This window comes from Meles meles, chromosome 14, assembly GCF_922984935.1.
Source record: "Meles meles chromosome 14, mMelMel3.1 paternal haplotype, whole genome shotgun sequence".
Taxonomy (NCBI): domain Eukaryota; kingdom Metazoa; phylum Chordata; class Mammalia; order Carnivora; family Mustelidae; genus Meles; species Meles meles.
Window position 1 is genome coordinate 3,758,000 of NC_060079.1, and position 23,731 is coordinate 3,781,730.

Here is a 23,731-nt window from a genome sequence, read left to right on the forward strand (position 1 = left end):
TTTGCATTAGGGGCTAGTGTCCGTTTTTGGTCCCTGCTTAGCTCGTGGCCAAACGAGATGGACGGTGGGGCAGCAGTACTACGCAGTAGCTTAGTGAAAGTCTGGACATTACTTTTCAAATGTTTTCTCCTAGTCTGTGTCTTGTCTTCCATTTCTTTTGACCTACCAGGAAATTAATTGGTATTTCATTCAAATCTATAGATCAGGCTGGAGAGCATCTTTAAAATGTTTACTTTTGAAATTTGTAAGTACAATACGTTTCTCCACTTAGGTCTCTGTAATTTCTTTCAAATACTTTTTAGTTTTGTGGGTTTTTTTTTTTTAAGATTTTATTTATTTATTTATTTATTTATTTATTTATTTGACAGACAGAGATCATAAATAGGCAGAGAGGCAGGCAGAGAGAGAGGGGGGGAAGCAGGCTCCCTGCCAAGCAGAGAGCCCAATGTAGGGCTCAGTCCCAGGAACCTGGGATCATGACCTGAGCCAAAAGCAGAGGCTTTAATCTACTGAGCCACCCAGGCACCCCTAAATACTTTCTTTAGTTTTAAGTCTGGAGAGATGCATATCTTTTGTTATATTTATTCCTACATGTTTGATTCTTGATGGTATAGAGCATAGTTTTAAAATTTCATTTTCTACTTGTGCTTTCCTAGTATGTAGATGTATAGTTGACTCTAGATATTGATCTTTATCCACTGACCTTAATACATTTACTTATTAAATGCAGATAGTTTTCTCTAGATGTTTTTGGGTTATCTACATAAACACTTTTGCTATCCATAGATAATGACAGTTTATTTCTTTTTGCCCAATCTTTATGCTTCTTTTTGTTTTCTTCCTTCATTGCACTGGCTTTGATACCAGTTCAGTGCTGAATTGAAGTGGTGATAAAATAGGCATTTTTGTTTTGTTCCTGATCTCACAGGGTAAAGCTTTCCATAACTTGCCATTAAGTATGATGCTTGCTATAGGACTCTTATAGATACTCTTTATCATATGAAGGAATGTTTCCTTTTGTTTCTGGTTAGCTAAGAGTTTTTATGAAAATCCATCTCTCAAAAAATCATAAGATCAATTTTTGAATGTTAAATCATCTGAATGAACTCTACTTGATTGTGATGTATTATCCTTTTAAAATATCATTGGATTTGATTTGGTGATCTTTAGCTGAGGATTTTTGCACCCACATTAGTGAGAAAGATGAAGATTGTAATTTTAAGAATTTATTATTTGAGAGAGAGAGTGAGCAAGTTCCAGTGTGCGGACAGAGGGAGAGGGAAAGAGACTATCAAGCTGATTCCCCACTGAGCCCAATATGAGGCTTAATCCTCTTACCCCAATATCATGACCTGAGCTGAAATCAAGAGCTGGACACTCAGCTGACAGAGCCACCCAGGTGCCCCTGAAGTTTGTAATTTAAAAAATAATGTCTTTGATTTTGTTACAAAGGTAAACTGTCTTTACGCCACAAGTTCAGATATTTCCCCCCCAGAGGAGTTTGTGGGATTGGCTTTTTTTTTTTTTTTTTAAACAATTGGAGGAATTCACTAGTAAAGCCATCTGCATTTGAAGTTTTCTTTATAAGAAGAGTTTTATTAAACAGATCCTACCTTTTTAATAAATAAAAGACTCCAAGTTTCTTCTCATGTCACTTTTGATAAGATGTATTTTATCCTTATTGATTTTTGTTAGCTTATTCTTTTTTTCATAATTTAAAATTTTTTTATTAACATATATAATGTATTATTAGCCCCAGGGGTACAGGTCTGTGAATTGCCAGGTTTACACACTTCATAGCACATACCTTCCCCAATGCCATAACCCAACCACCCTCTCCTTACCCACCTCCCCCTGGCAACCCTCAGTTTGTTTTGTGAGATTAAGAGTCTCTTATGGTTTGTCTCCCTCCTGATCCCATCTTGTTTCATTTATTCTTTTCCTACCCCCTAAACCCCGCACATTGCCTCTCAACTTCCTCATATCAGGGAGATCATATGATAGTTCTCTTTCTCCAATTGACTTATTTCGCTAAGCATAATACCCTCTAGTTCCATCCACATCATCGCAAATGGGAAGGTTTCATTTCTTTTGATGGCTGCATAGTATTCCATTGTGTATATATACCACATCTTCTTTATCCATTCATCTGTTGATGGACATCTAGGTTCTTTCCATAGTTTGGCTATTGTGGACATTGCTGCTGTAAACATTCGGGTGCACATGTCCCTTCAGATCACTACATTTGTATCTTTAGGGTAAATACCCAGTAGTTTGTTTGCTTATTCTTTTAGCTATTGAGAGAGTTGTGTTAAAAGTTCTTTTTTTTTACTGGGGCACCTGGGTGGTTCAGTTGGTTGGGTGACTGCCTTCAGCTCAGGTCATGATCCCAGGGTACTGGGATCAAGCCCTGCATCAGGCTCCTGGGTCAGCGGGAAGCCTGCATCTCCCCCTCCCACTCTCCTGCTTGTGTTCTGTCTCTTTCTCTATCAAATAAATAAATAAAATCTTTTTTAAAAAAGGTTTTTTTTACTGTAGCTTTAGATTTTTTTTTTACTGTAGCTTTAGCTTTTTTTCTTTTTACTGTAGCTATAGATTTCTTTATTTCTTTAGATGTATTAACTTTTGTTTTATGTTATTTTGAAGTTATGTTATTAGGTGTGTGAAGATTTAGAATAGGGTATATCGTTGCTGGATTAATAAGCCCTTTTTAATTAAGCAGTGTCCTTTATTACTTCTAATAATGTTTCTTGCCTTAAAGTTTGCATTTTTTGTTTTCTTTTGGCTACTGGTATTTCTTTTTTTCACTTTACTTTTGATGATTCTATGTTCCTAATTTAAGGTGTGTCTCTTTTAAGTAATAAAAAGTTAAGATTCAAACTGAGTGGCAGATATCTCTGGAATACCTTTCTGCAGTCTGGTTTAGAGTCTCTACCCCTGCATTCTTGTATTCCTTTATTATAGTTCTTACACAGAACTAAATTTACAGGTCTGCTTCCCCTGCAAGGGCATGAACCATATTTTGTTTACCCTTTTAGTCCCTGAACCAAATATAATGTCTGACATCTAGTAGACATGCAGCAAATGTTTGCTGAATGCAGTGATGTATCAGTGGTTTCAAGATCATTCACTTGGAGCCCTTGCAAGTCTTAGTAGGCTACTTTGTTGGGGTGGGGTTGGGAACAGAGAGTCATTCAAAGGGGTACTGTGCAGGCAGGGCTTCACGTCCTCTATCCCCACTGCAAGCAGAGAGGCTCTTTCATAAGTCAAAGATAAAATAAAAGATTCTACCTGAAGAAAGGGATCTTCTGCTATTATGTTTTAAAATTATTTGTCCAATCTAGGAGTACCTGAGTGGCTCAGTCAGTTAAGTGTCCAACTCTTGGTTTCAGCTCAGGTCATGATCTTAGGGTAGTGAGCTTAGGGTAGTGAGATTGAGCCCCACATGGGGCTCCACAGTCAGTGGGGAGTCTGCTTGAGATTCTCTTTCTCCTTCTGCCTTGCCTCGCCATATTCATGCTCTTTCTCTCTCTCTCTCTCTCTCTCTTTCAAATAAATAAATAAATAAATCTTTTAAAGAAAAATTCTTGTCCAGTCTATTGGATTTGAAATATTTTTGAACCAGACCTTGGTAAGAAATTTATTTTACATTGTTCACTGAAATAAGTTGCATGAAACAGTCCTTCTCCTTATTATGTACAATGCCCTTTGATATTTTATGTATTCTGGTTTTTGTTTTTTTTTAATAAGGGTCATGGTCAACTAAACTGATTCCAGTTGACTTCAATTTGAAGAATAGGCTTGGTGTGGTGGCTTTGGTATCAATAAAAATTGGGCTCAAATTCTTACTTGACAGTTTTCTAGATGTGTGATCTTAGATCTTCCATATTTGTATCTCTAAACAGAGATCATGCCTATCTTTCAGGGTTGTTGTGAGGATTAAATGTGATAATGCTTATAAAGGAATCTGCAGTGTCTGATATGTAGTTAAAAACAAATGTTCTGTGTGCTTTGGGGAACAAATCTATGATAGTCTGTTCAAGTTGGACAAAACTTAAAACATATTCTACAAGTTCTATAGAATTTTTTTCACCATCAGAACATTTAAAATAAAAAATATATAGAAATACTTTTAACCTGTTACAGATTGAAATTGTTTTAGTAGTTAATTGAAAAATGAGAATATACATATCAACCCAATTTTATTTAAAATACCATAAATAATTAGAAGTAACAATAAGGAAATTTAGATAAGATTAGTGTACAAACTAAACAATTCAGCAACTTACTCCTGCATCGCAACAAATCGGGTGCTTAGCCTTAGATAGCACAAGGGACACTTAGACATTATTTTGAAAAGTCATAAGGAACCCACCAACAACATAAATATGCCAAAACAAAATAACTTTTTTTATGCTTTCCATTATAGGTGTGTTGAAGTTGTGAAAGCTTCTCAGTATGTAGAGTTAGCAAATGATCTGGAAATAAATAAAGCAATTACGTACTTGAGACAAAAGGACTTTAATCAAGTAAGTTTTTAAAAGTTGTAGATGAAGTTTTATATGTTAACTGGTGAAAGCAATAATCTTGTGGAGCTGTTTCTAGAGTATTGTTATCTATGATTATTCTGAAGTTGAGTGATATTTTTACTTGTCTTAACATCATTTCCAAAAATATAATATCACTTTAATTTTGATGTGTTTGTCTTGTTTGTCCCCGTGTAAATATTGTTCATGTAAAGCATAGGTCCTAAATTATTAAACCATATTCTAGTCCAGAGATCAACTTCCCCCACTAGAAAAACGGTTTTCAAACCGTTTCCTAAAGCTTTAAGGTTTTTTAGAATCAGGGAATGCCAGGAGCCCAACTAGTAACCTGATACTTCCATTTGCTTTGCTCACCAGAGTAGCTTTCTTGTTACCTATTTTGTATATTTGGTTTACTTATTAACATTGCATTGGACATAAAAGGGTCCCATTGCTAAAAACAGTTTCATAATGCCCCAGGAACTCTTGCTGGTACCACTGCTACCTTGCTACCTTAGGTCAAGATGGAATGGGTACTCTACCTTCAGTGGTCTCTCTCAAATGAGACCTGGTTGTGACAAGGCCTAGAAGAGTACACAGCTTTAAAAAGGAAGGATGGGGGTCACGATAACTGAAGAGAATGAACAAAATGAAACCTGATATCCTGGTTCATAAAACCAATGATTAGTGTCAAATGTGTCTATAACTAGAAAACTCAGCTCCTCCCAAGTTTAGACCCAGAGAGGTAGGGCCAGAGGAAGCCACAGTATCTTTACTGCATCCTGTCCCAAGCCTGTGTTTCAGCTTTTCTTCCTACCTAAGGCCTTCCTTTTGTCTAGTAGGAGACAACAGAATGACTAACTTCTTTCTAGAGAAGGGGGGAGATAAACCCCAGGATTCAAGCAATCATTATATGATTAATATAATGCAGTCCCATGGACTGGTTCCATTGTATATATGCATTTAGTATACTTAACCTTTTTTTGGCATTTGTAAAGCACCAAAAAGACTTTCAAAGTACCTTTATGTTTCTTGTATCATTCGATCATCACACTCACGGTCATTAGAAATGCCAGTGATGATTGGGGTGCCTGGGTGCCTCTGTCGGTTAAGTGGCTACCTTCAGCTCAGGTCATGATCCCAGGGTCCTGGGATCAAGCGCCACATCTGGCTCCCTGCTCAGGTGAGAGCCTGCTTCTCTCTCCCTCCCTCTGTCTGCCACTCTGCCTACTTGTGCTCTCTCTCCGTCAAATAAATAAAATAATTTTTTTTAAATGCAGCAATAACTCTCTATTAGTGTTGTAATGCTTTTCCAGTGAAAGTGAAGTCACACAAATTGGTCTTTATTATCTTGCCAAAGTCATCTGTGCACCAAAAAAATAATTTTTTATGTGTGTGAAAAGTACTGTTACAGGTGACAAAGTAGAGAAAACCATATTTGCCAGTTTTCTCTTGATACTTCATTTTAAGTGGTCTTTTTGAAAGATTTAACAATGTATTACTGTTGTTTTAAAATTGTCCATTAAAGGATAAACTCTAATTTCTTCATGTTAAATTTCATTTAAAATTTCATTTTAGAATTCACTTAACGCAAATCATATTGTTTGCCGCTTACGTAGCTATCCTCCTTTGAAATACCTTATGCTCCATTTGCATTTTCAAGATTTTAATTAGTTTACGTATGTTTTAAAAATGTAATCTCTGCTTTCTTTTCAACATTGCTGCTTTGACTTTGTGTTTCTTTTATTTGTATATTGTAAGTACGATGAGGTGGGTATAATACAACCTTGGTTGAAAGGAACCCTGTTAGCTTAAAATGGATTGAGTTGACATAACTCATAATGATCATTTGATGAGGTCTACTTTATTTACAATTCAAAATAAAAGAGAAAAATGTATGCCTTCTTATATGAGGTTATAATTATATAGTTAGGTAAAGATGCTGAAATCTCAGAGTATGGTTCTTTGTGATGATAGTGCTGTTTTGTAGTCATGTTTGTAATAGAGAAGGAATCCACTAAAAAGCCGAAGGTAGATGAAATGAAGTAGTTTGGCCTGAAGGCCAGTGATAATGTATGGACAGATGCAGTGGAATACAGAAACCAGTAGGTAGGTGGCATCATTCAGAAAAGAAACTCAAAATGGAGATGTATCTATTTTCCTAATCATTTTGAGGGGGGGAACATAACGCAAACTATCAGTGTTTATTTTCATTATTTGTTTTGCTATTCAGAACTAAATTTAATTTCACTAGGTGTACTTTTATCAGTTTCACTTGTAAATGAATTGATGTATAATATTTTCTTTTTAAAAACAGACATATTGGCTATGCATTTATTGACATGTAAAGAACAGTTATGAAAATAACCCATTTCAAAGCTAAATATCCTGGAATGTTCCCTTTATTAGAATAATTTTATAGCTTTTTTATAGTGATTTATAGTTTAGAAATTTAAAATACGAAATATCTTTTTATTCTCTCATATTTTTTAATGAATGTTGTAAAGTGTGGGGCACTTGGGTGTCTCACTCACTTGAGTAGCCAATTTTTGGTTTTGGCTTAGGTCATGATCTCGGTCTCAGCACTCAGCGTGGAGTCTGCTTGAGGATTTTTTTCTCTCTCCTCCCTCTGCCCCTCTCCCCACTCATACATTCATGTGCTTGCACGCTCCCTCTCTCTCTCAAATAAATAAATAAGTCTTTAAACAAATGTTGTAAAGTTCAAAATACTTCTGTTATTTCTTTTAAGTAGTGATTTAATATTACGTTGCTTTTTATATATTGTTTGAATTCATAGGAACCTTTTGAGAGGAGAATAATTTGTTATGTGTAGTCTTAATGTCTTGTTACTAATGAGCCACAAGGTAACAAAGATGAAAATTTAAAAATCTAAGACATTTTCTTGACTGTAATATGAATAGTTATTTCTAAAAGGAATGATTTAAACAACTATATAGCATACTGTTTTTTTTTAATTGTTGTTGGTTTGCTTTTGATAATCTGCTTTATTGATATCATAAATATCAGAAAACAGTTTTTTTCCTCTACATTTTACTTCAGAGAATTTAATAGATATCTGAGTTAAACCTATTCATATGCCTTCTATTTTAAATCAACACATTATATTTATTGTGACACACTCTAAAGGTAAAGATTAAAACATGTCAATTCTTACTCAAAGTGAAATACAGCTTATAAAACCTAGAGATTCAAAATAGCAGTAACTTTTACATTAATAGCCATGGAGGTTGTGTAAAGAGTCAATGAGATAACTTCTACAGGATGTACAGTGTAAACAGCAGTAATTTCGGAGGTGCATCTTAGGAACTTCTTGGCAATTCTGTCAAAGATCCTTCCACGAAAGTAAGTGAGAATCTCAGAAGTGAGCATATGATGTTGGGGTCTTTTTTCTTCCAGGGTTTACTTTGAAGAATTGTAAACTACTAGCCTAGAAACTTCCAGTGGTTTTCCTTAAAATAATCAAAAAACCTTGAAAAGAATAAGTACCTATATTGTAACCAATATATGTAGAATCTAATATTTTAAAATCTTTTATCCTTAACAAAATTGAGTCAGTACACTTAACGGTACTTCATATGAGTTTGAACACTTGCATGACACAGATTTGTCAAAATTTTCAATTTTGGCAGTTCTTGACCGTCATAAAAGCTAAAGTAGGATTTTTGGTTGGACTCAACTCTCCCTAAGAGCAGAAGGTGCCAAGAAGCCAAGCATTTTCTATTCAGTAAATGTATTTTGAAGGAAAGAAAGAAAACTCATTGCCTTCCTCTACTTTTTTTTTCCCCGTTATTTCTCAGGCATTCCTAGGTTGAATGCTAAGTGTTTGACCATTCCAAATATCCTGTTTGGTTAGGATTGTCTCAGACTGGCCAAATGGTTAAAAATGCACTTTCATTCTCATGGCTTGAGAATATAATTATATTTAGATCTACTTAAGATCACTTTTTGTAATATTTCCAGAATTAGTTTCTGTCATCAGTTTTGGAAAATTATCAACCAATAGTCTTTCTTCCCTTTTTGGAACTCCAGTTACATTGCTATTAGACCTTTTCTCTGGGTTCCTATATGTCTTATGTTTTTTCCTGAGACCTATTCTTAGCATCTTGTTTTGGTTTGCTTATTTAGTCTGAACATTTTCTAGGATCTTGACATTCAGATTCTGGTTGCCTCAGTAATTCTCTGATGCCTTCAAAAGATATTTATAATATTTTAATATAGCTTCTCTAATTGTTCTCTATAGAATAGTCTTCTATAGGCTGATCTTTGATAGCCAGAAGCAAAAATCCTAGAATTATTTTGTAAAGAGCATATTTGATTGTGTCTCTTAGGTAAAACCTCATTTGTGCCCCATTATGCAAGATAAAAACTAAACTGTGTCATAAGGCTCAGAAGGCCCAATAATTACTACTCTCTCCGGCTGTATCTAATCTGCTATTAAGCCCATCTATTATGTTCTTAATTTCAGTTATTTTATTTTTAGGGGTTTTTTAGTCCTTTTTTATAAATTTTAATTCTCAAATGAAATTCTCATCTTGTAATCTGTTTTCTTAAACATATTAATCCACTCCCTTTCTGTTCTAACCTGGCCTTATACTCTAGATACATTGATCTTTACCCCAACCTTAAGACTAAATAGTGTCATATTACAATGGTAGTAACTTCCAGATATTTCATTTCTAGGCTGTAGAGACCTTAAAAATGTTTGAAAAAAAGGACAGTAGAGTGAAAAGTGCAGCTGCAACCAACCTCTCATTTCTTTATTATTTGGTAAGTTTTGTTTTTTTTATACTAAGAGTTGGTAATGTGGTATTTTTATGTTGCTGAATTTCTGCCTGAAGAGCATGCCTAGAGAGGCTCCAAAGAAGATTAGTGGAGAATGTTAGTAGGTTTGGGTGTCTGGAGGATCTGGTCATGACAAATTCTGGGCCAGGGGCCAAGTCTATGGACATAAGCAAGAGGACCATCTCAGAAATAGAAGGGAAGGAGAAAAATTATGGTGCTAAGTATCACTCAGAGAATTATAGAATGTAGATCTGGGAGATGAGCTAGAGATTTTTTTTTTTTTTTTTTTTTTGGAGATAGAAAGGTAAGTGGGAGGGGCAGGGAGAGAAGGAGAGAGAGAATCTTGAGCAGGCTCCCCACCCAGTTTGAAATCCAACACAGGGACTGATGTCATGACACTGAAATCATGGCCGAGCCAAAATCAAGAGTCTGACACCTAACTGACTAAGCCACCCAGGCACTCCCTATTTCAACACCATGTTAGAAGTAAAGAAATTGGGGGCACCTGGTGGCTCAGTGGGTTAAACCTCTGCCTTCGGCTCAGGTCATGATCCCAGGGTCCTGGGATCGAGCCCCGCGTCTGACTCTCTGCTCAGCGGGGAGCCTGCTTCCTCCTCTCTCTCTCTCTGCCTGCCTCTCTGCCTACTTGTGATCTGTCTGTCAAATAAATAAATAAAATCTTAAAAAAAAAAAAAAGTAAAGAAAATGATGTTTCAGGTTAAATGATTTATGTAAGATATAGTGTTATCCATAAGAAGCGCACTTTGAGGGGCGCCTGGGTGGCTCAGTGGATTAAGCCGCTGCCTTTGGCTCAGGTCATGATCTCAGGGTCCTGGGATTGAGCCCCGCATCGGGCTCTGTGCTCCGCGGGGAGCCTGCTTCCTCCTCTCTCTCTGCCTGCCTCTCTGCCTGCTTGTGATCTCTCTCTCTGTCAAATAAATAAATAAAATCTTTAAAAAAAAAAAAAAAAAAACGCACTTTGAGCATCTGCTGGATCCCAATCTTGGGGATACCAAAAGCCTAGAAGCTCACTAAAAGGGCACTTTCTTAATTTGGAACAAAGGAAGCATGCAGGGGGCACCTGGGTGGCTCAGTGGGTTAAAGCCTCTGCCTTCGGCTCGGGTCATGATCCCAGGGTCCTGGGATCGAGCCCCACATCAGGCTCTGCTCAGTGAGGAGTCTGTTTCCCTCTCCCTCCCCACCACCGCCTGCCTCTCTGCCTACTTATAATCTCTGTCTGTCAAATAAACAAATAAAATCTTAAAAAAAAAAAAAGAAGCATGCAGGTAGCCTAGGAGGGAAGAAGGAAATTTGGTTGAAAGTAGGGAACAATAAATTAATATAGGTGATGAGTGCTTCAGAAATTCAGTGGAGAGACACCTGGGCGGCTCAGTTGGTTGAAGCCCAGTCCCCCAATGTGACTGTATTTGGAGATAAGGACTTTGAAAGATAATTAGGGTTAGATGAACTCATGAGACGGATGAAGTTATGAGAGTCCCCTGATGGGATTAGGACCATTACCAGAAAAGGAGGAACCAGAGCCCTCTCTCTGCCATGTGAGGACACAGCAAGGAAGCCACCTGCAAACCAGGAAGTGACTTTGACCAAATCCACATTTGCTGGCGCCTTGATCTTGGATCTCCCAGCCTCCAGAATTATGAGAAATAAATGTTGCTCTTTAAGCCAATCTGTAATATTTTGCTATAGCAGCCTGAACTAAGACAATAGAAAGTATTTCCAGGTGTGAGAGTGTAGTGCAGAACTGAGAACTAACTTTGGGATTCACATACATTAAAGACACAAAAATAAGACTCAGATCAAGAAGACCAGAAAAGAACTACAGTATGATGTCTGAAGTAAAGGCAGGCACCAAGAGGAAGTATATAACATTGAAATCAGAGAGGTAGTAGACAAGAATGAAAAGGCCACTTTCGCTGGTGAGACAGCAAACTCATGAATTGGATATGAGCTTTCATAAAGTTTACTGGGCAGATCTCTTTGGATCAGCACCTCAGAGAGAAGGATTGGAAAGAGAGAAGGATTGGAAGCAGCAGTGAGTGGAGAAGGAAGTTGGGCCGTGACATAGTCACTACAAGTCTTAGCCAACCCTGCTGGACCCTCTGAATTGGGATGGCTGGGGTGGGCCTTTGTACCTCTGCATCAACCAGTCATTGGATTACAGCCTGCTCACCAGGAAGGGGGTGTGACTTTGAGCAAGGTGCCTCTTTCTCTTTGGGCTAGAGTGATTCACAGAGAGGGCTGACAGCTGAGGCTGATGGCCAGCAACATTCCCAGCACTTCTGAAGGCAAGTATGGGGGGCTGAAACGCAGTCTCCATTACAGCCATTACATTTGAATTTAGAAAATCCTTTGTAATTTTTGTGAAAATGGTTAAATTAGTGACCAAATGGACATTATTATCATAGAGTGACAGAATGGTTAAATTAGTGACCAAAGTTGGATGAATGTTTGGGCAGAGACTAAGAAGATTTTTTAAAAAAGAAGAAAAATAGTTAAATTTAGTCAACCAAGGAGAGTCATCACAGTATCTGATCAGTAATTTGTTGCACATCGTTCTGAGGAAAATAGTTGTTTTGGGGCAAAATTGTGAGTCTGGTACATAGTTATATACATGATACATGATTGGATATGTATTGTTGGTATCCAGTGTGTAGTTGTATCAGTTTCTATTGTTCTGTAATAAGCTGCCCCAAAACATAGTGGCTTAAAATAACTGTGTATTAGCTCATATTCTACCTGAAAATGTGGGTTCACTTGGATGGTCCTTCTGCTGGTCTGGCCTGGGGTCACTCATCCTCCTGCCATATTCTGAGGCTTGACTGAGGCTGCATGGTTCCAGTGCCTCCCTCACATCAGCATCTGAGCTGCTGACCAGCAACTCATTCCTCCTCCTCCTTCTCTGGCAGGGGAGCCCAGACTTCTTACATGGGATAGGGTCTGTAGGATGAGACCCCAGGGCACTCGGGTACTTATCAGGCTCCTGTGTGCATTGAGTTTGTTGTTATTCTTTTTGGGCAAAGCAAACATGGGAGAGAACCATCTAAGGGCCTGAATACTGGGAGGTGTGACTCTTTGGGACCTTTATTTTAACAATCTATCACGTGCCTGCATTCAGTGCATCCTTTCCATATGCAAGTGATTACCCCTCCAAGGACACTCATAGTCTCACCACTCACAGCATCAGGTCTAAATAGAGATGGGGCTTTCTCAGACACAGGGCCTCTTGATCCAAAGGTCTGGGAACAAAAAAATATGCCATCTCTTCCAAAGACTTAACATCCTGTGGTGCAAAAAGAACAGGGTAACTGTAACAAATACTCTTGTTCAAAAGGGGTAAGATGGAGGTACCTAGCAGACACTGGTTCTAAATTGGTCATAAATCTAACTAAGTACATGGGGCCAGTGCCCCTAAAGTAGGAAAAGGGAATATTCATCAGGGTCCATCTTTGATCCTTGGGAGTGATACCCCCAATCCTTTGGGCTCTGTTGCTCTTGGCTCTGCTTTCAGAGGACACCTTCCTTTTACCAAAAAAAAAATAATAATAATAATAATAACCTATACTTGCAGCTGATTAACTTTCTTAGCTTGCTTGCTTCCCAGAAAAATTGGGGACCCACAGGTCTTCTTTCATTTTGGACTGTGTCCCTTTAATCCAAGCTGGCAACACTTCAGCTGGTACAGTTCCCTTAAAAACTTGGCAGGTTTTCTATAAATCTTATTGGGGGTGCCACATCCACAGTTCTTTTCAAGGCAGACCCCTTCCCTTTCCACATAGGTGTACAAGGCTTTTGTGGAATAGAGTCCCAAAGATACTTGGAAGCTTTTTTCTACCTGAGAGAGAGGGTCAGCTTTGCTACTCACTACCTTAAATCTTTCTGAGAGGGTTCCAAAGGGTATTACAGCCACACCCTTGATGTGATCTCTACCCTGCAACCAGTTCTTACTCTGAGACTCTTGCTGCTAAGAGAAACTAGAGATATGAAATAATTTTATTGTCCAGCCCAACAGGTCCTGGTTTTTCTATATTTCTTCTAAATTCAAGTTGGAAAATCTGAACAGTTCTCTCTTAAGCTCCTTTCTCTCTGTGTACTTTATCATGCCCAGTTAAAGTAAATTAATTGGGGAGGAGGAGTCAAGATGTCGAAGTAGCAGGCTGAGACTACATCAGGTAGCAGGAGATCAGCTCGATAGCTTATCTAAACATTGCAAACACCTACAAATCCAACAGGAGATCGAAGAGAAGAAGAACAGCAATTCTAGAAACAGAAAATCAACCACTTTCTGAAAGGACTGGCGGAGAAGTGAATCTAAAACGACGGGAAGATAGACCGTGGGGGAGGGGCCGGCTCCCGGCAAGCGGCGGAGCAACAGAGCACAAAATCAGGACTTTTAAAAGTCTGTTCCACTGAGGGACATTGCTCCAGAGGCTAAACCAGGGTGAAGCCCATGTGGGGTCAGCGTGGCCCCAGGTCCCGCAGGGTCACAGAAGGATCGGGGGTGTCGGAGTGTCCCACAGCTCGCAGGTATTAGAACAGAGAAGCCGGCTACAGAGACAGAGCTGAGGACTGAGCTCTCAGCTCGGGATTACCTTGAACTGGTCGCGGGCTGGGTGAGCTCGGAGCCCGGCTAGAGGCTGGGGATACGGGAGTGATTGGGTACTGTCCTCTGGGGATGCACTGAGGAGTGGGGCCCCAGGCTTTCGGCTCCTCCGAGCCGGAGACTGGGAGGCCGCCATTTTCATTCCTGTCCTCCGGAACTCTACGGAAAGCGTTCAGGGAACAGAAGCTCCCTAAAGCGAACCCAAGCAGATTACTTAGTCCGGCCGCAGGTAAGGGCGGTGCAATCCCGCCTCAGGCAAAGACATTTGAGAGTCACTACAACAGGCCCCTCCCCCAGAAGATCAACAAAATATCCAGCCAGAACGAAGTTCATCTATCAAGGAAAGCAGGTTCAATTCCTAAGACAGCAGTGAATTCCAGAGGAGGAGAAAGCAAAGCACGGAACTCATGGCTTTCTCCCCATGATTCTTTAGTCTTGCGGTTAATTCAATTTTTTTTTTCTTTTTTCAATTTTTTTTTCTTTCTTTTTTCTTCTTCTGCTAAATTTTTTAAAACTTTTACCTTTTTCTTTTTTAACGTTTTTGACTAGTTTATCTAAATATATATATTTTTTCTTTCTTTTTTATATTTTTTCTTTATTTGTTTTATTTTTTAAATTTTTTTCTTTTTTTTTTCCTGAACCTCTTTTTATCCCCTTTCTCCCCCCCACAATTTGGGGTCTCTTCTGATTTGGTTACAGCGCATTTTTCTGGGGTCTTTGCCACCCTTTTAGTATTTTATTTGATCCTTCATATCCTCTGATATGAAAAAAATCCGGTGATTTTTTCCGCCTTGTCTTATCTGGACAAAATGACAAGGGGGAAAAAATCACCACAAACAAAAGAACAAGAGGCAGTACCGAAGGCTAGGGACCTAATCAACACAGACATTGGTAATATGTCAGATCAAGAGTTCAGAATGACGATTCTGAATGTTCTAGCCGGGCTTGAAAAAGGCATGGAAGATATTAGAGAAACCCTCTCTGGAGATATAAAAGCCCTTTCTGGAGAAATTAAAGAACTAAAATCTAACCAAGTTGAAATTTAAAAAGGTATTAATGAGGTGCAATAAAAAATGGAGGCTCTCACTGCTAGGATCAATGAGGCAGAAGAGAGAATTAGTGATATAGAAGACCAAATGACAGAGAATAAAGAAGCCGAGCAAAAGAGGGACAAACAGCTACTGGACCACGAGGGGAGAATTCGAGAGATAAGTGACACCATAAGACGAAACAACATTAGAATAATTGGGATTCCAGAAGAAGAAGAAACAGAGAGGGGAACAGAAGGTCTATTGGAGAGAATCATTGGAGAGAATTTCCCTAATATGGCAAAGGGAACAAGCATCAAAATCCAGGAGATGCAGAGAACCCCCCTCAAAGTCAGCAAGAATAGGTCCACACCCCGTCACCTAATAGTAAAATTTACAAGTCTTAGTGACAAAGAGAAAATCCTGAAAGCAGCCAGGGAAAAGAAGTCTGTAACATACAATGGTAAAAATATAAGATTGGCAGCAGACTTATCCACAGAGACCTGGCAGGCCAGAAAGAGCTGGCATGATATATTCAGAGCACTAAACGAGAAAAACATGCAGCCAAGAATACTCTATCCAGCTAGGCTATCATTGAAAATAGAAGGAGAGATCAAAAGCTTCCAGGACAAACAAAAACTGAAAGAATTTGCAAACACCAAACCAGCTCTACAGGAAATATTGAAAGGGGTCCTCTAAGCAAAGAGAGAGCCTAAAAGTAGTAGATCAGAAAGGTACAGAGACAATACACAGTAACAGTCACCTTACAGGCTAATAATGGCACTAAATTCATATCTGTCAGTAGTTACCCTGAATGTTAATGGACTAAATGCCCCAATCAAAAGACACAGGGTATCAGAATGGATAAAAAAACAAAACCCATCAGTATGTTGCCTACAAGAAACTCATTTTAGACGCAAAGACACCTCCAGATTGAAAGTGAGGGGGTGGAAAACAATTTACCATGCTAATGGGCATCAGAAAAAAGCTGGGGTGGCAATCCTTATATCAGATCAATTAGATTTTAAGCCAAAGAGTATAATAAGAGATGAAGAAGGACACTATATCATACCCAAAGCTTCTGTCCAACAAGAAGATCTAACAATTTTAAATATCTATACCCCTAACGTGGGAGCAGCCAACTATATAAACCAATTAATAACAAAATCAAAGAAACACATCAATAATAATACAATAATAGTAGGGGACTTTAACTCCCCCCTCACTGAAATGGACAGATCATCCAAGCAAAAGATCAACAAGGAAATAAAGGCCTTAAATGACACACTGGACCAGATGGACATCACAGATCTATTCAGAACATTTCATCCCAAAGCAACAGAATACACATTCTTCTCTAGTGCACATGGAACCTTCTCCAGAATAGATCACATCCTGGGTCACAAATCAGGTCTCAACTGGTATCAAAAGATTAGGATCATTCCCTGCATATTTTCAGACCACAATGCTCTGAAGCTAGAACTCAATCACAAGAGGAAAGCTGGAAAGAACCCAAATACATGGAGACTAAACAGCATCCTTCTAAAGAATGAATGGGTCAACCAGGAAATTAAAGAAGAATTGAAAAAATTCATGGAAACAAATGATAATGAAAACACAACAGTTCAAAATCTGTGGGACACAGCAAAGGCAGTCCTGAGAGGAAAATATATAGCGGTACAAGCCTTTCTCAAGAAACAAGAAAGGTCTCAAGTACACAACCTAACCCTACACCTAAAGGAGCTGGAGAAAGAACAAGAAAGAAACCCTAAATCCAGCAGGAGAAGAGAAATCATAAAGATCAGAGCAGAAATCAATGAAATAGAAACCAAAAAAACAATAGAAAAATTCAATGAAACTAGGAGCTGGTTCTTTGAAAGAATCAATAAGATTGATAAACCCCTGGCCAGACTCATCAAAAAGAAAAGAGAAAGGACCCAAATAAATAAAATCATGAATGAAAGAGGAGAGATCACAACTAACATCAAAGAAATACAGACAATTATAAGAACATACTATGAGCAACTCCACGGCAACAAATTTGACAATCTGGAAGAAATGGAGGCATTCCTAGAGACATATAAACTACCACAACTGAACCAGGAAGAAATAGAAAACCTGAACAGGCCCATAACCAGTAAGGAGATTGAAACAGTCATCCAAAATCTCCAAACAAACCAAAGCCCAGGGCCAGACGGCTTCCCAGGGGAATTCTACCAAACATTTAAAGAAGAACTAATTCCTATTCTCCTGAAACTGTTCCAAAAAATAGAAATGGAAGGAAAACTTCCAAACTCATTTTATGAGGCCAGCATCACCTTGATCCCAAAACCAGACAAGGATCCCACTAAAAAGGAGAACTACAGACCAATATCCTTGATGAACACAGATGCAAAAATTCTCACCAAAATACTAGCCAATAGGATTCAACAGTACACTAAAAGGATTATTCACCACGATCAAGTGGGATTTATTCCAGGGCTGCAAGGTTGAGTCAACATCCGCAAATCAATCAATGTGATAGAACACATTAATAAGAGAAAGAACAAGAACCATATGATACTCTCCATAGATGCTGAAAAAGCATTTGACAAAGTACAGCATCCCTTCCTGATCAAAGCTCTTCAGAGAGTAGGGATAGAGGGCACATACCTCAATATTATCAAAGCCATCTATGAAAAACCCACCACAAATATCATTCTCAATGGAGAAAAACTGAAAGCTTTTCCGCTAAGGTCAGGAACATGGCAGGGATGTCCATTATCACCACTGCTATTCAACATAGTACTAGAAGTCCTAGCCTCAGCAATCAGACAACAAAAAGAAATTAAAGGCATCCAAATCGGCAAAGAAGAAGTCAAACTATCATTCTTCGCAGATGATATGATACTATATGTGGAAAACCCAAAAGACTCCACTCCAAAACTGCTAGAACTTGTACAGGAATTCAGTAAAGTGTCAGGATATAAAATCAATGCACAGAAATCAGTTGCATTTCTGTACACCAACAACAAGACAGAAGAAAGAGAAATTAAGGAGTCAATCCCATTTACAATTGCACCCAAAACTATAAGATACCTAGGAATAAACCTAACCAAAGAGGCTAAGAACCTATACTCAGAAAACTATAAAGTATTCATGAAAGAAATTGAGGAAGACACAAAGAAATAGAAAAATGTTCCATGCTCCTGGATTGGAAGAATAAATATTGTGAAAATGTCTATGCTACCTAAAGCAATCTACACATTTAATGCGATCCCTATCAAAATACCATCCATTTTTTTCAAAGAAATGGAGCAAATAATCCTAAAATTTATATGGAACCAGAAAAGACCTCGAATAGCCAAAGGAATATTGAAAATGAAAGCCAAAGTGGGTGGCATCACAATTCCGGACTTCAAGCTCTATTACAAAGCTGTCATCATCAAGACAGCATGGTACTGGCACAAAAACAGACACATAGATCAGTGGAACAGAATAGAGAGCCCAGAAATCGACCCTCAACTCTATGGTCAACGAATCTTCGACAAAGCAGGAAAGAATGTCCAATGGAAAAAAGACAGCCTCTTCAATAAATGGTGCTGGGAAAATTAGACAGCCACATGCAGAAAAATGAAATTGGACCACTTCCTTACACCACACACGAAAATAGACTCAAAATGGATGAAGGACCTCAATGTGAGAAAGGAATCCATCAAAATCCTTGAGGAGAACACAGGCAGCAACCTCTTCGACCTCAGCCGCAGGAACATCTTCCTAGGAACATCGGCAAAGGCAAGGGAAGCAAGGGCAAAAATGAACTATTGGGATTTCACCAAGATCAAAAGCTTTTGCACAGCAAAGGAAACAGTTAACAAAACCAAAAGACAACTGACAGAATGGGAGAAGATATTCACAAACGACATATCAGATAAAGGGCTAGTGTCCAAAATCTATAAGGAACTTAGCAAAGTCAACACCCAAAGAACAAACAATCCAATCAAGAAATGGGCAGGGGACGTGAACAGACATTTCTGCAAAGTAGACATCCAGATGGCCAGCAGACACATGAAAAAGTGCTCCACGTCACTCGGCATCAGGGAAATACAAATCCAAACCACAATGAGGTATCACCTCACACCAGTCAGAATGGCTAAAATTAACAAGTTAGGAAATGACAGATGCTTGCGAGGATGCAGAGAAAGGGGAACCGTCCTCCACTGTTGGTAGGAATGCAAGCTGGTGCAACCACTCTGGAAAACAGCATGGAGGTTCCTCAAAATGTTGAAAATAGAACTACCCTATGACCCAGCAATTGTACTACTGGGTATTTACCCTAAAGATATAAACGCAGTGATCCGAAGGGGCACGTGTATCTGAATGTTTATAGCAGCAATGTCTACAATAGCCAAACTATGGAAAGAACCTAGATGTCCATCAACAGATGAATGGAAAAAGAAGATGTGGTATATATACACAATGGAATACTATGCAGCCATCAAAAGAAATGAAATCTTGCCATTTGCGACAATGTGGATGGAACTAGAGGGTATCATGCTTAGTGAAATAAGTCAATCGGAGAAAGACAACTATCATATGATCTCCCTGATATGAGGACATGGAGATGCAACATGGGGGCTAGGGGGATAGGAGAAGAATAAATGAAACAAGATGGGATTGGGAGGGAGACAAACCATAAATGACTCTTAATCTCACAAAACAAACTGGGGGTTCCTGGGGGCAGGTGGGGTTGGGAGAGGGGGAGGGGGTTATGGACATTGGGGAGGGTATGTGCTATCGTGAGTGCTGTGAAGTGTGTAAACCTGGCGATTCACAGACCTGTACCCCTGGGGATAAAAATACATTATATGTTTATAAAAAAAGAAAAGATTGGAAGGGGAGGCGAACCATAAGAGACTATGGACTCTGAAAAACAACCTGAGGGTTTTGAAGGGTCGGGGGTTTGAGGTTGGGGGAACCAGGTGGTGGGTAATAGGGAGGGCACGTATTTCATGGAGCACTGGGTGTTGTACAAAAACAATGAATACTGTTACGCTGAAAAAAATAAATTAAAACATCAAAAAAAATATTTAATATATAAATCTTGGAATGCTACCATGATTTCTTCTGTGGAATAAATTCCTAGACATTTAAAAAAAAATGTAAGTTAATTGGCACTTTAAACCTCCTGCCTGGAAACCTCCTTGGCCACGTGCACACACTTACTAAGTACACTTTCTAACTTCCAAGTCAATGTAGATGCCAGTTTTCCCAATTGTTTTATGATTGCAAAATATGACTTGCTGTTTACCCAGCCTCTGATAGCAATACTTACTGCCTCTCCAGCATCCACTAATGTGGTTCTAATGCTTCTCTAAATTTTGCCTACTGCCTAGTCCAAAAGACAAGGTTATATGTTTTAGTTTTTATGACAGCAGCACCCCACTTTTAGGTACCAATTTTTATATCAAATACATGATGTTCATAACATTATTCATAGCAAACAAAAGTGGGTGGGCACAACTCAAGGTGTCTATGAATGCATAGACAAAATGTGGCCTATCCATACAACGAGATGTTATTGAGCTATATACAGGGATGAAGCATTGATGCATAATATAACATGGATGAACCTTGGAAACATTTTGCTAAGTGAAGGAAGCCAGACATAAAAAGCCACCTATTATATGATTGTATTTATTACGAAATGTCCAGAATAGGCAAATCCATGGAGATGGAAAGCAGGTAAGTGTCTGCCAGGGGCCAGCATGGGAGGGGGAATGGGGAATGACTGCTGATCGGTGCAGGACATCTTTGGGGGGGGGGGTGTAAAAATATTCTGAAAATAGATATTGATGATGGTGGTATAACTTTTTGCGAATGTATTAAATGCCACAGAAGTGTACATTTTTAGAAATGTGAATTGTATCTCAGTTTTTTAAAAGCTCACTCAGGGAAGCAGTCACTGTGAGTGTTTAGGGAGAAGGGATCTGGGAACCAGAACTTACACAGTGATGGAGGAGCTATGGCGGTGAAGGTGCGGAAGGAGAGTCAGAGGATCTGAACAGGGATCACCCATCAGTGAGTTAGTGGCCAAGCATGTCCGGCAGCCACCAAAAGGGGGCCTTCATGGAAAGCCCTATGGAAAGCAATTGCCTCTGCACTATTGCCTCCTCTTTGGGTCCAGAGCCAAGCCCCATCAGAGATCTGGGTCACTGTGGTCAGCAGGGACAGCACAGTTGGGAAGAAGAGCCAGATGTGGAGTCTAATGAGGAATGAGGACAGGCTGAAACCCATAGGCATTTCGGCAACAATCCTGCCACCGATGACCGGAAAAAGACCTTCAGAGAGTAAAAGCTACTGCTTCATGGCTGCATTCCACGTGTCCTACAAGTTTCCTACAGCCGACTCTAGAAAAGAACCATGGGGGAAGGGGCTACTAGGATTCTAGGAAATCTGGTTCTTACCTTAAGCAAGTGGACACAGCACAAATGCTGTGCTATTTAAGAATTGAAAGGTCCCTGCAGCTTAAGTGAATGAAGGCAAGGTCCTGATGGAACACTTGGCAGAGGAGACAGAAGACAATTTTTTGCTAGAAATGCAAATCCTAGTAGGTGACACAATCAATTTGAGGAGCAGAAAGGAGAATGATGCCTTTTTAGCTCTTTCAGTGCTTTAGGTTTGGGAAACATAATATTGCAGTTGCGATGTGAAATTTGGGCATTCAGACTGGAGCCACTTACATGTAATTAGTGTTGTTATTCAAACCATGGGTCTCTGAAGAAATCAGTCCTAAGAAACTTGGGTAGTTGAAGGAGCTTGCTGATTAAAAATCTTTTGTAGAATAAGCCTGTCAAGACCAAGATATGTAAAATATTTGTTTATTATATTTATAATCTCAGAAAATCTGTTTATCATGTCTGTAATCGAGAACAGAGAGAAAAGATATTTGATAAACTCCAAATATTTTGTGTATGTTTTGTACTTTATTTAGGAAAATGAATTTGCACAAGCCAGCAGCTATGCAGATTTAGCTGTGAACTCTGATAGATATAATCCCTCAGCTCTCACTAATAAAGGGAATACAGTTTTTGCAAATGGTGATTATGAGAAGGCAGCTGAATTCTATAAAGAGGCTCTAAGAAATGATTCTTCTTGTACTGAAGCACTTTACAATATTGGTAAGTAAAACAGGCCACATTGCTTTCTTTGGTTTTCTCCTTTATAATTTTTTTTCTCTCTTTTCTTTTTTTTTTTTTTTTCTCTCTTTTCTTAAGTTGGCTTAAAGAACTCCAGTTCATTAGATGGAAAAGTTGACTTCCTTGTAACAAAAAATTGAAAAGGATATTCTTGGATTGTAGATTATTTTTAATGGAACTAATAATTCCAAAATAATACACATGTAAAATTTGGATAGATGTTGTCTCTTGCCCTCTAAAAAGACTTTTCCAATTTATGTACCACCATAGTGTATGAGACTGATTTCCCACATTCATGTTAATACTGGATATTTAACTTTTGCCAAACTGATAGGTGGGAAAAAAAACATTTTCTCCCTTTTTAATTATGATCAATTTCAAACATAAAGAAATTTTACAGAAAAATAAATAACCATGTCCCTACCAACTGTACTTAATGCATTTTAACATTTTGTCGTATTCACATCACGTATGGTTTTTAAACAAAATGTTATAAGACCTAGAGGCATACCACCGTCTTATTCCCTTCCCTGCTTGTCAGAGGTCACCTGACATGGGTATCATTTCTTCCTGTTCATGAGTTTGTAGTGTGGCAAACACATTGATGCAATACTGTGTCTTATCTCTTGGGATATTAATGAAGTTTCTTTTGAAGTGTTCTTCTCCCTGCATAGGTATGTTTTACTTTTTTTGGTTTGCTTGTTTGTTTTATCCACTATATTTCATGTCACGAACTCTCCTCAGCTGTCTGATGATCTTGGCCTGTCTTCTTGCATTTAGGAGTTTGCAGCTAAAAGCTGAGTAGGATCTCCGAGGCCACAAGCGAAATTGATTTACTGGCACCCTGCTACAGGGCCATCTGTCTGATCTGTGTAGTTGGGGAGCTGCCTGTTGGCCAATTGGATCCTTCCTCCCCCAGAAGAGTCTTTAATCTCCTGCCAGAGGAAAAAAGAAGACCTGGCTGGGTTGGAGAGGAGGCAGGGAGGAACTGGCCATTTTAGACAGAGTCAAGGAGAGTTTAAAGTCATATTATTAAGGAAGGGAGGGTGTGACCATGTGGGTAAGTGGGAAAAGAGCATTACTGGCCAAGGAAAGTGAATAGTAAAAGCCTTAATGCAGGAGATTTCTTGCCTAGGTATATATTTACTTATTCTCTTTGTAAGTTTTTGCTTCACTTTTTAACTTTGTATTTCTTTTGTCAAATAATTTGTCTAGTCAAATTTTGCTTTTTGAAAATGTGTGGCTTCGTTTGTTTGTTGCTTTTCCCCAAGATGATAAAATCATTTTCCTATATTTTCTTTTCATATTTCTACATCTTTGTTTTTCTTTTTAGTTTTAAAATAAGTTTTGAATGTATTCAAAATAGGAACCTACATTTTTTTTGTTTCATGTGTAGTCAGTTGTCCTGGCACCTTTTGTTACTAGTCCCTTAATCCCCACAGATTTTAAATTCTGTAACTGAGTCAGTTTCTAAACTCTGTATTCTGCTGATGTCTCTATTCCTGGTCCCCCTCAAACACTTAACAATCATTAAAGCATTATAACATGTTTTGGTGTCTGCCAAATGTTAATGGA

The 23,731-nt window shown here is 38.6% G+C and overlaps 1 protein-coding gene across 5 annotated transcripts in view; it reads left to right on the forward strand.

Annotated features, from left to right (window-relative positions):
- IFT88 (intraflagellar transport 88) overlaps positions 1–23,731 on the forward strand; it is a 158,127-nt gene that overhangs the window by 66,167 nt on the left and 68,229 nt on the right. For all 5 annotated transcript variants that reach the window (XM_045978360.1, XM_045978362.1, XM_045978361.1 and 2 more), the window contains 3 exons: positions 4,430–4,529; positions 9,228–9,314; positions 21,952–22,138. In XM_045978360.1, the coding sequence (XP_045834316.1) occupies positions 4,430–4,529; positions 9,228–9,314; positions 21,952–22,138 (374 nt within the window). The remainder of the gene's footprint in view (positions 1–4,429; positions 4,530–9,227; positions 9,315–21,951; positions 22,139–23,731) is intronic.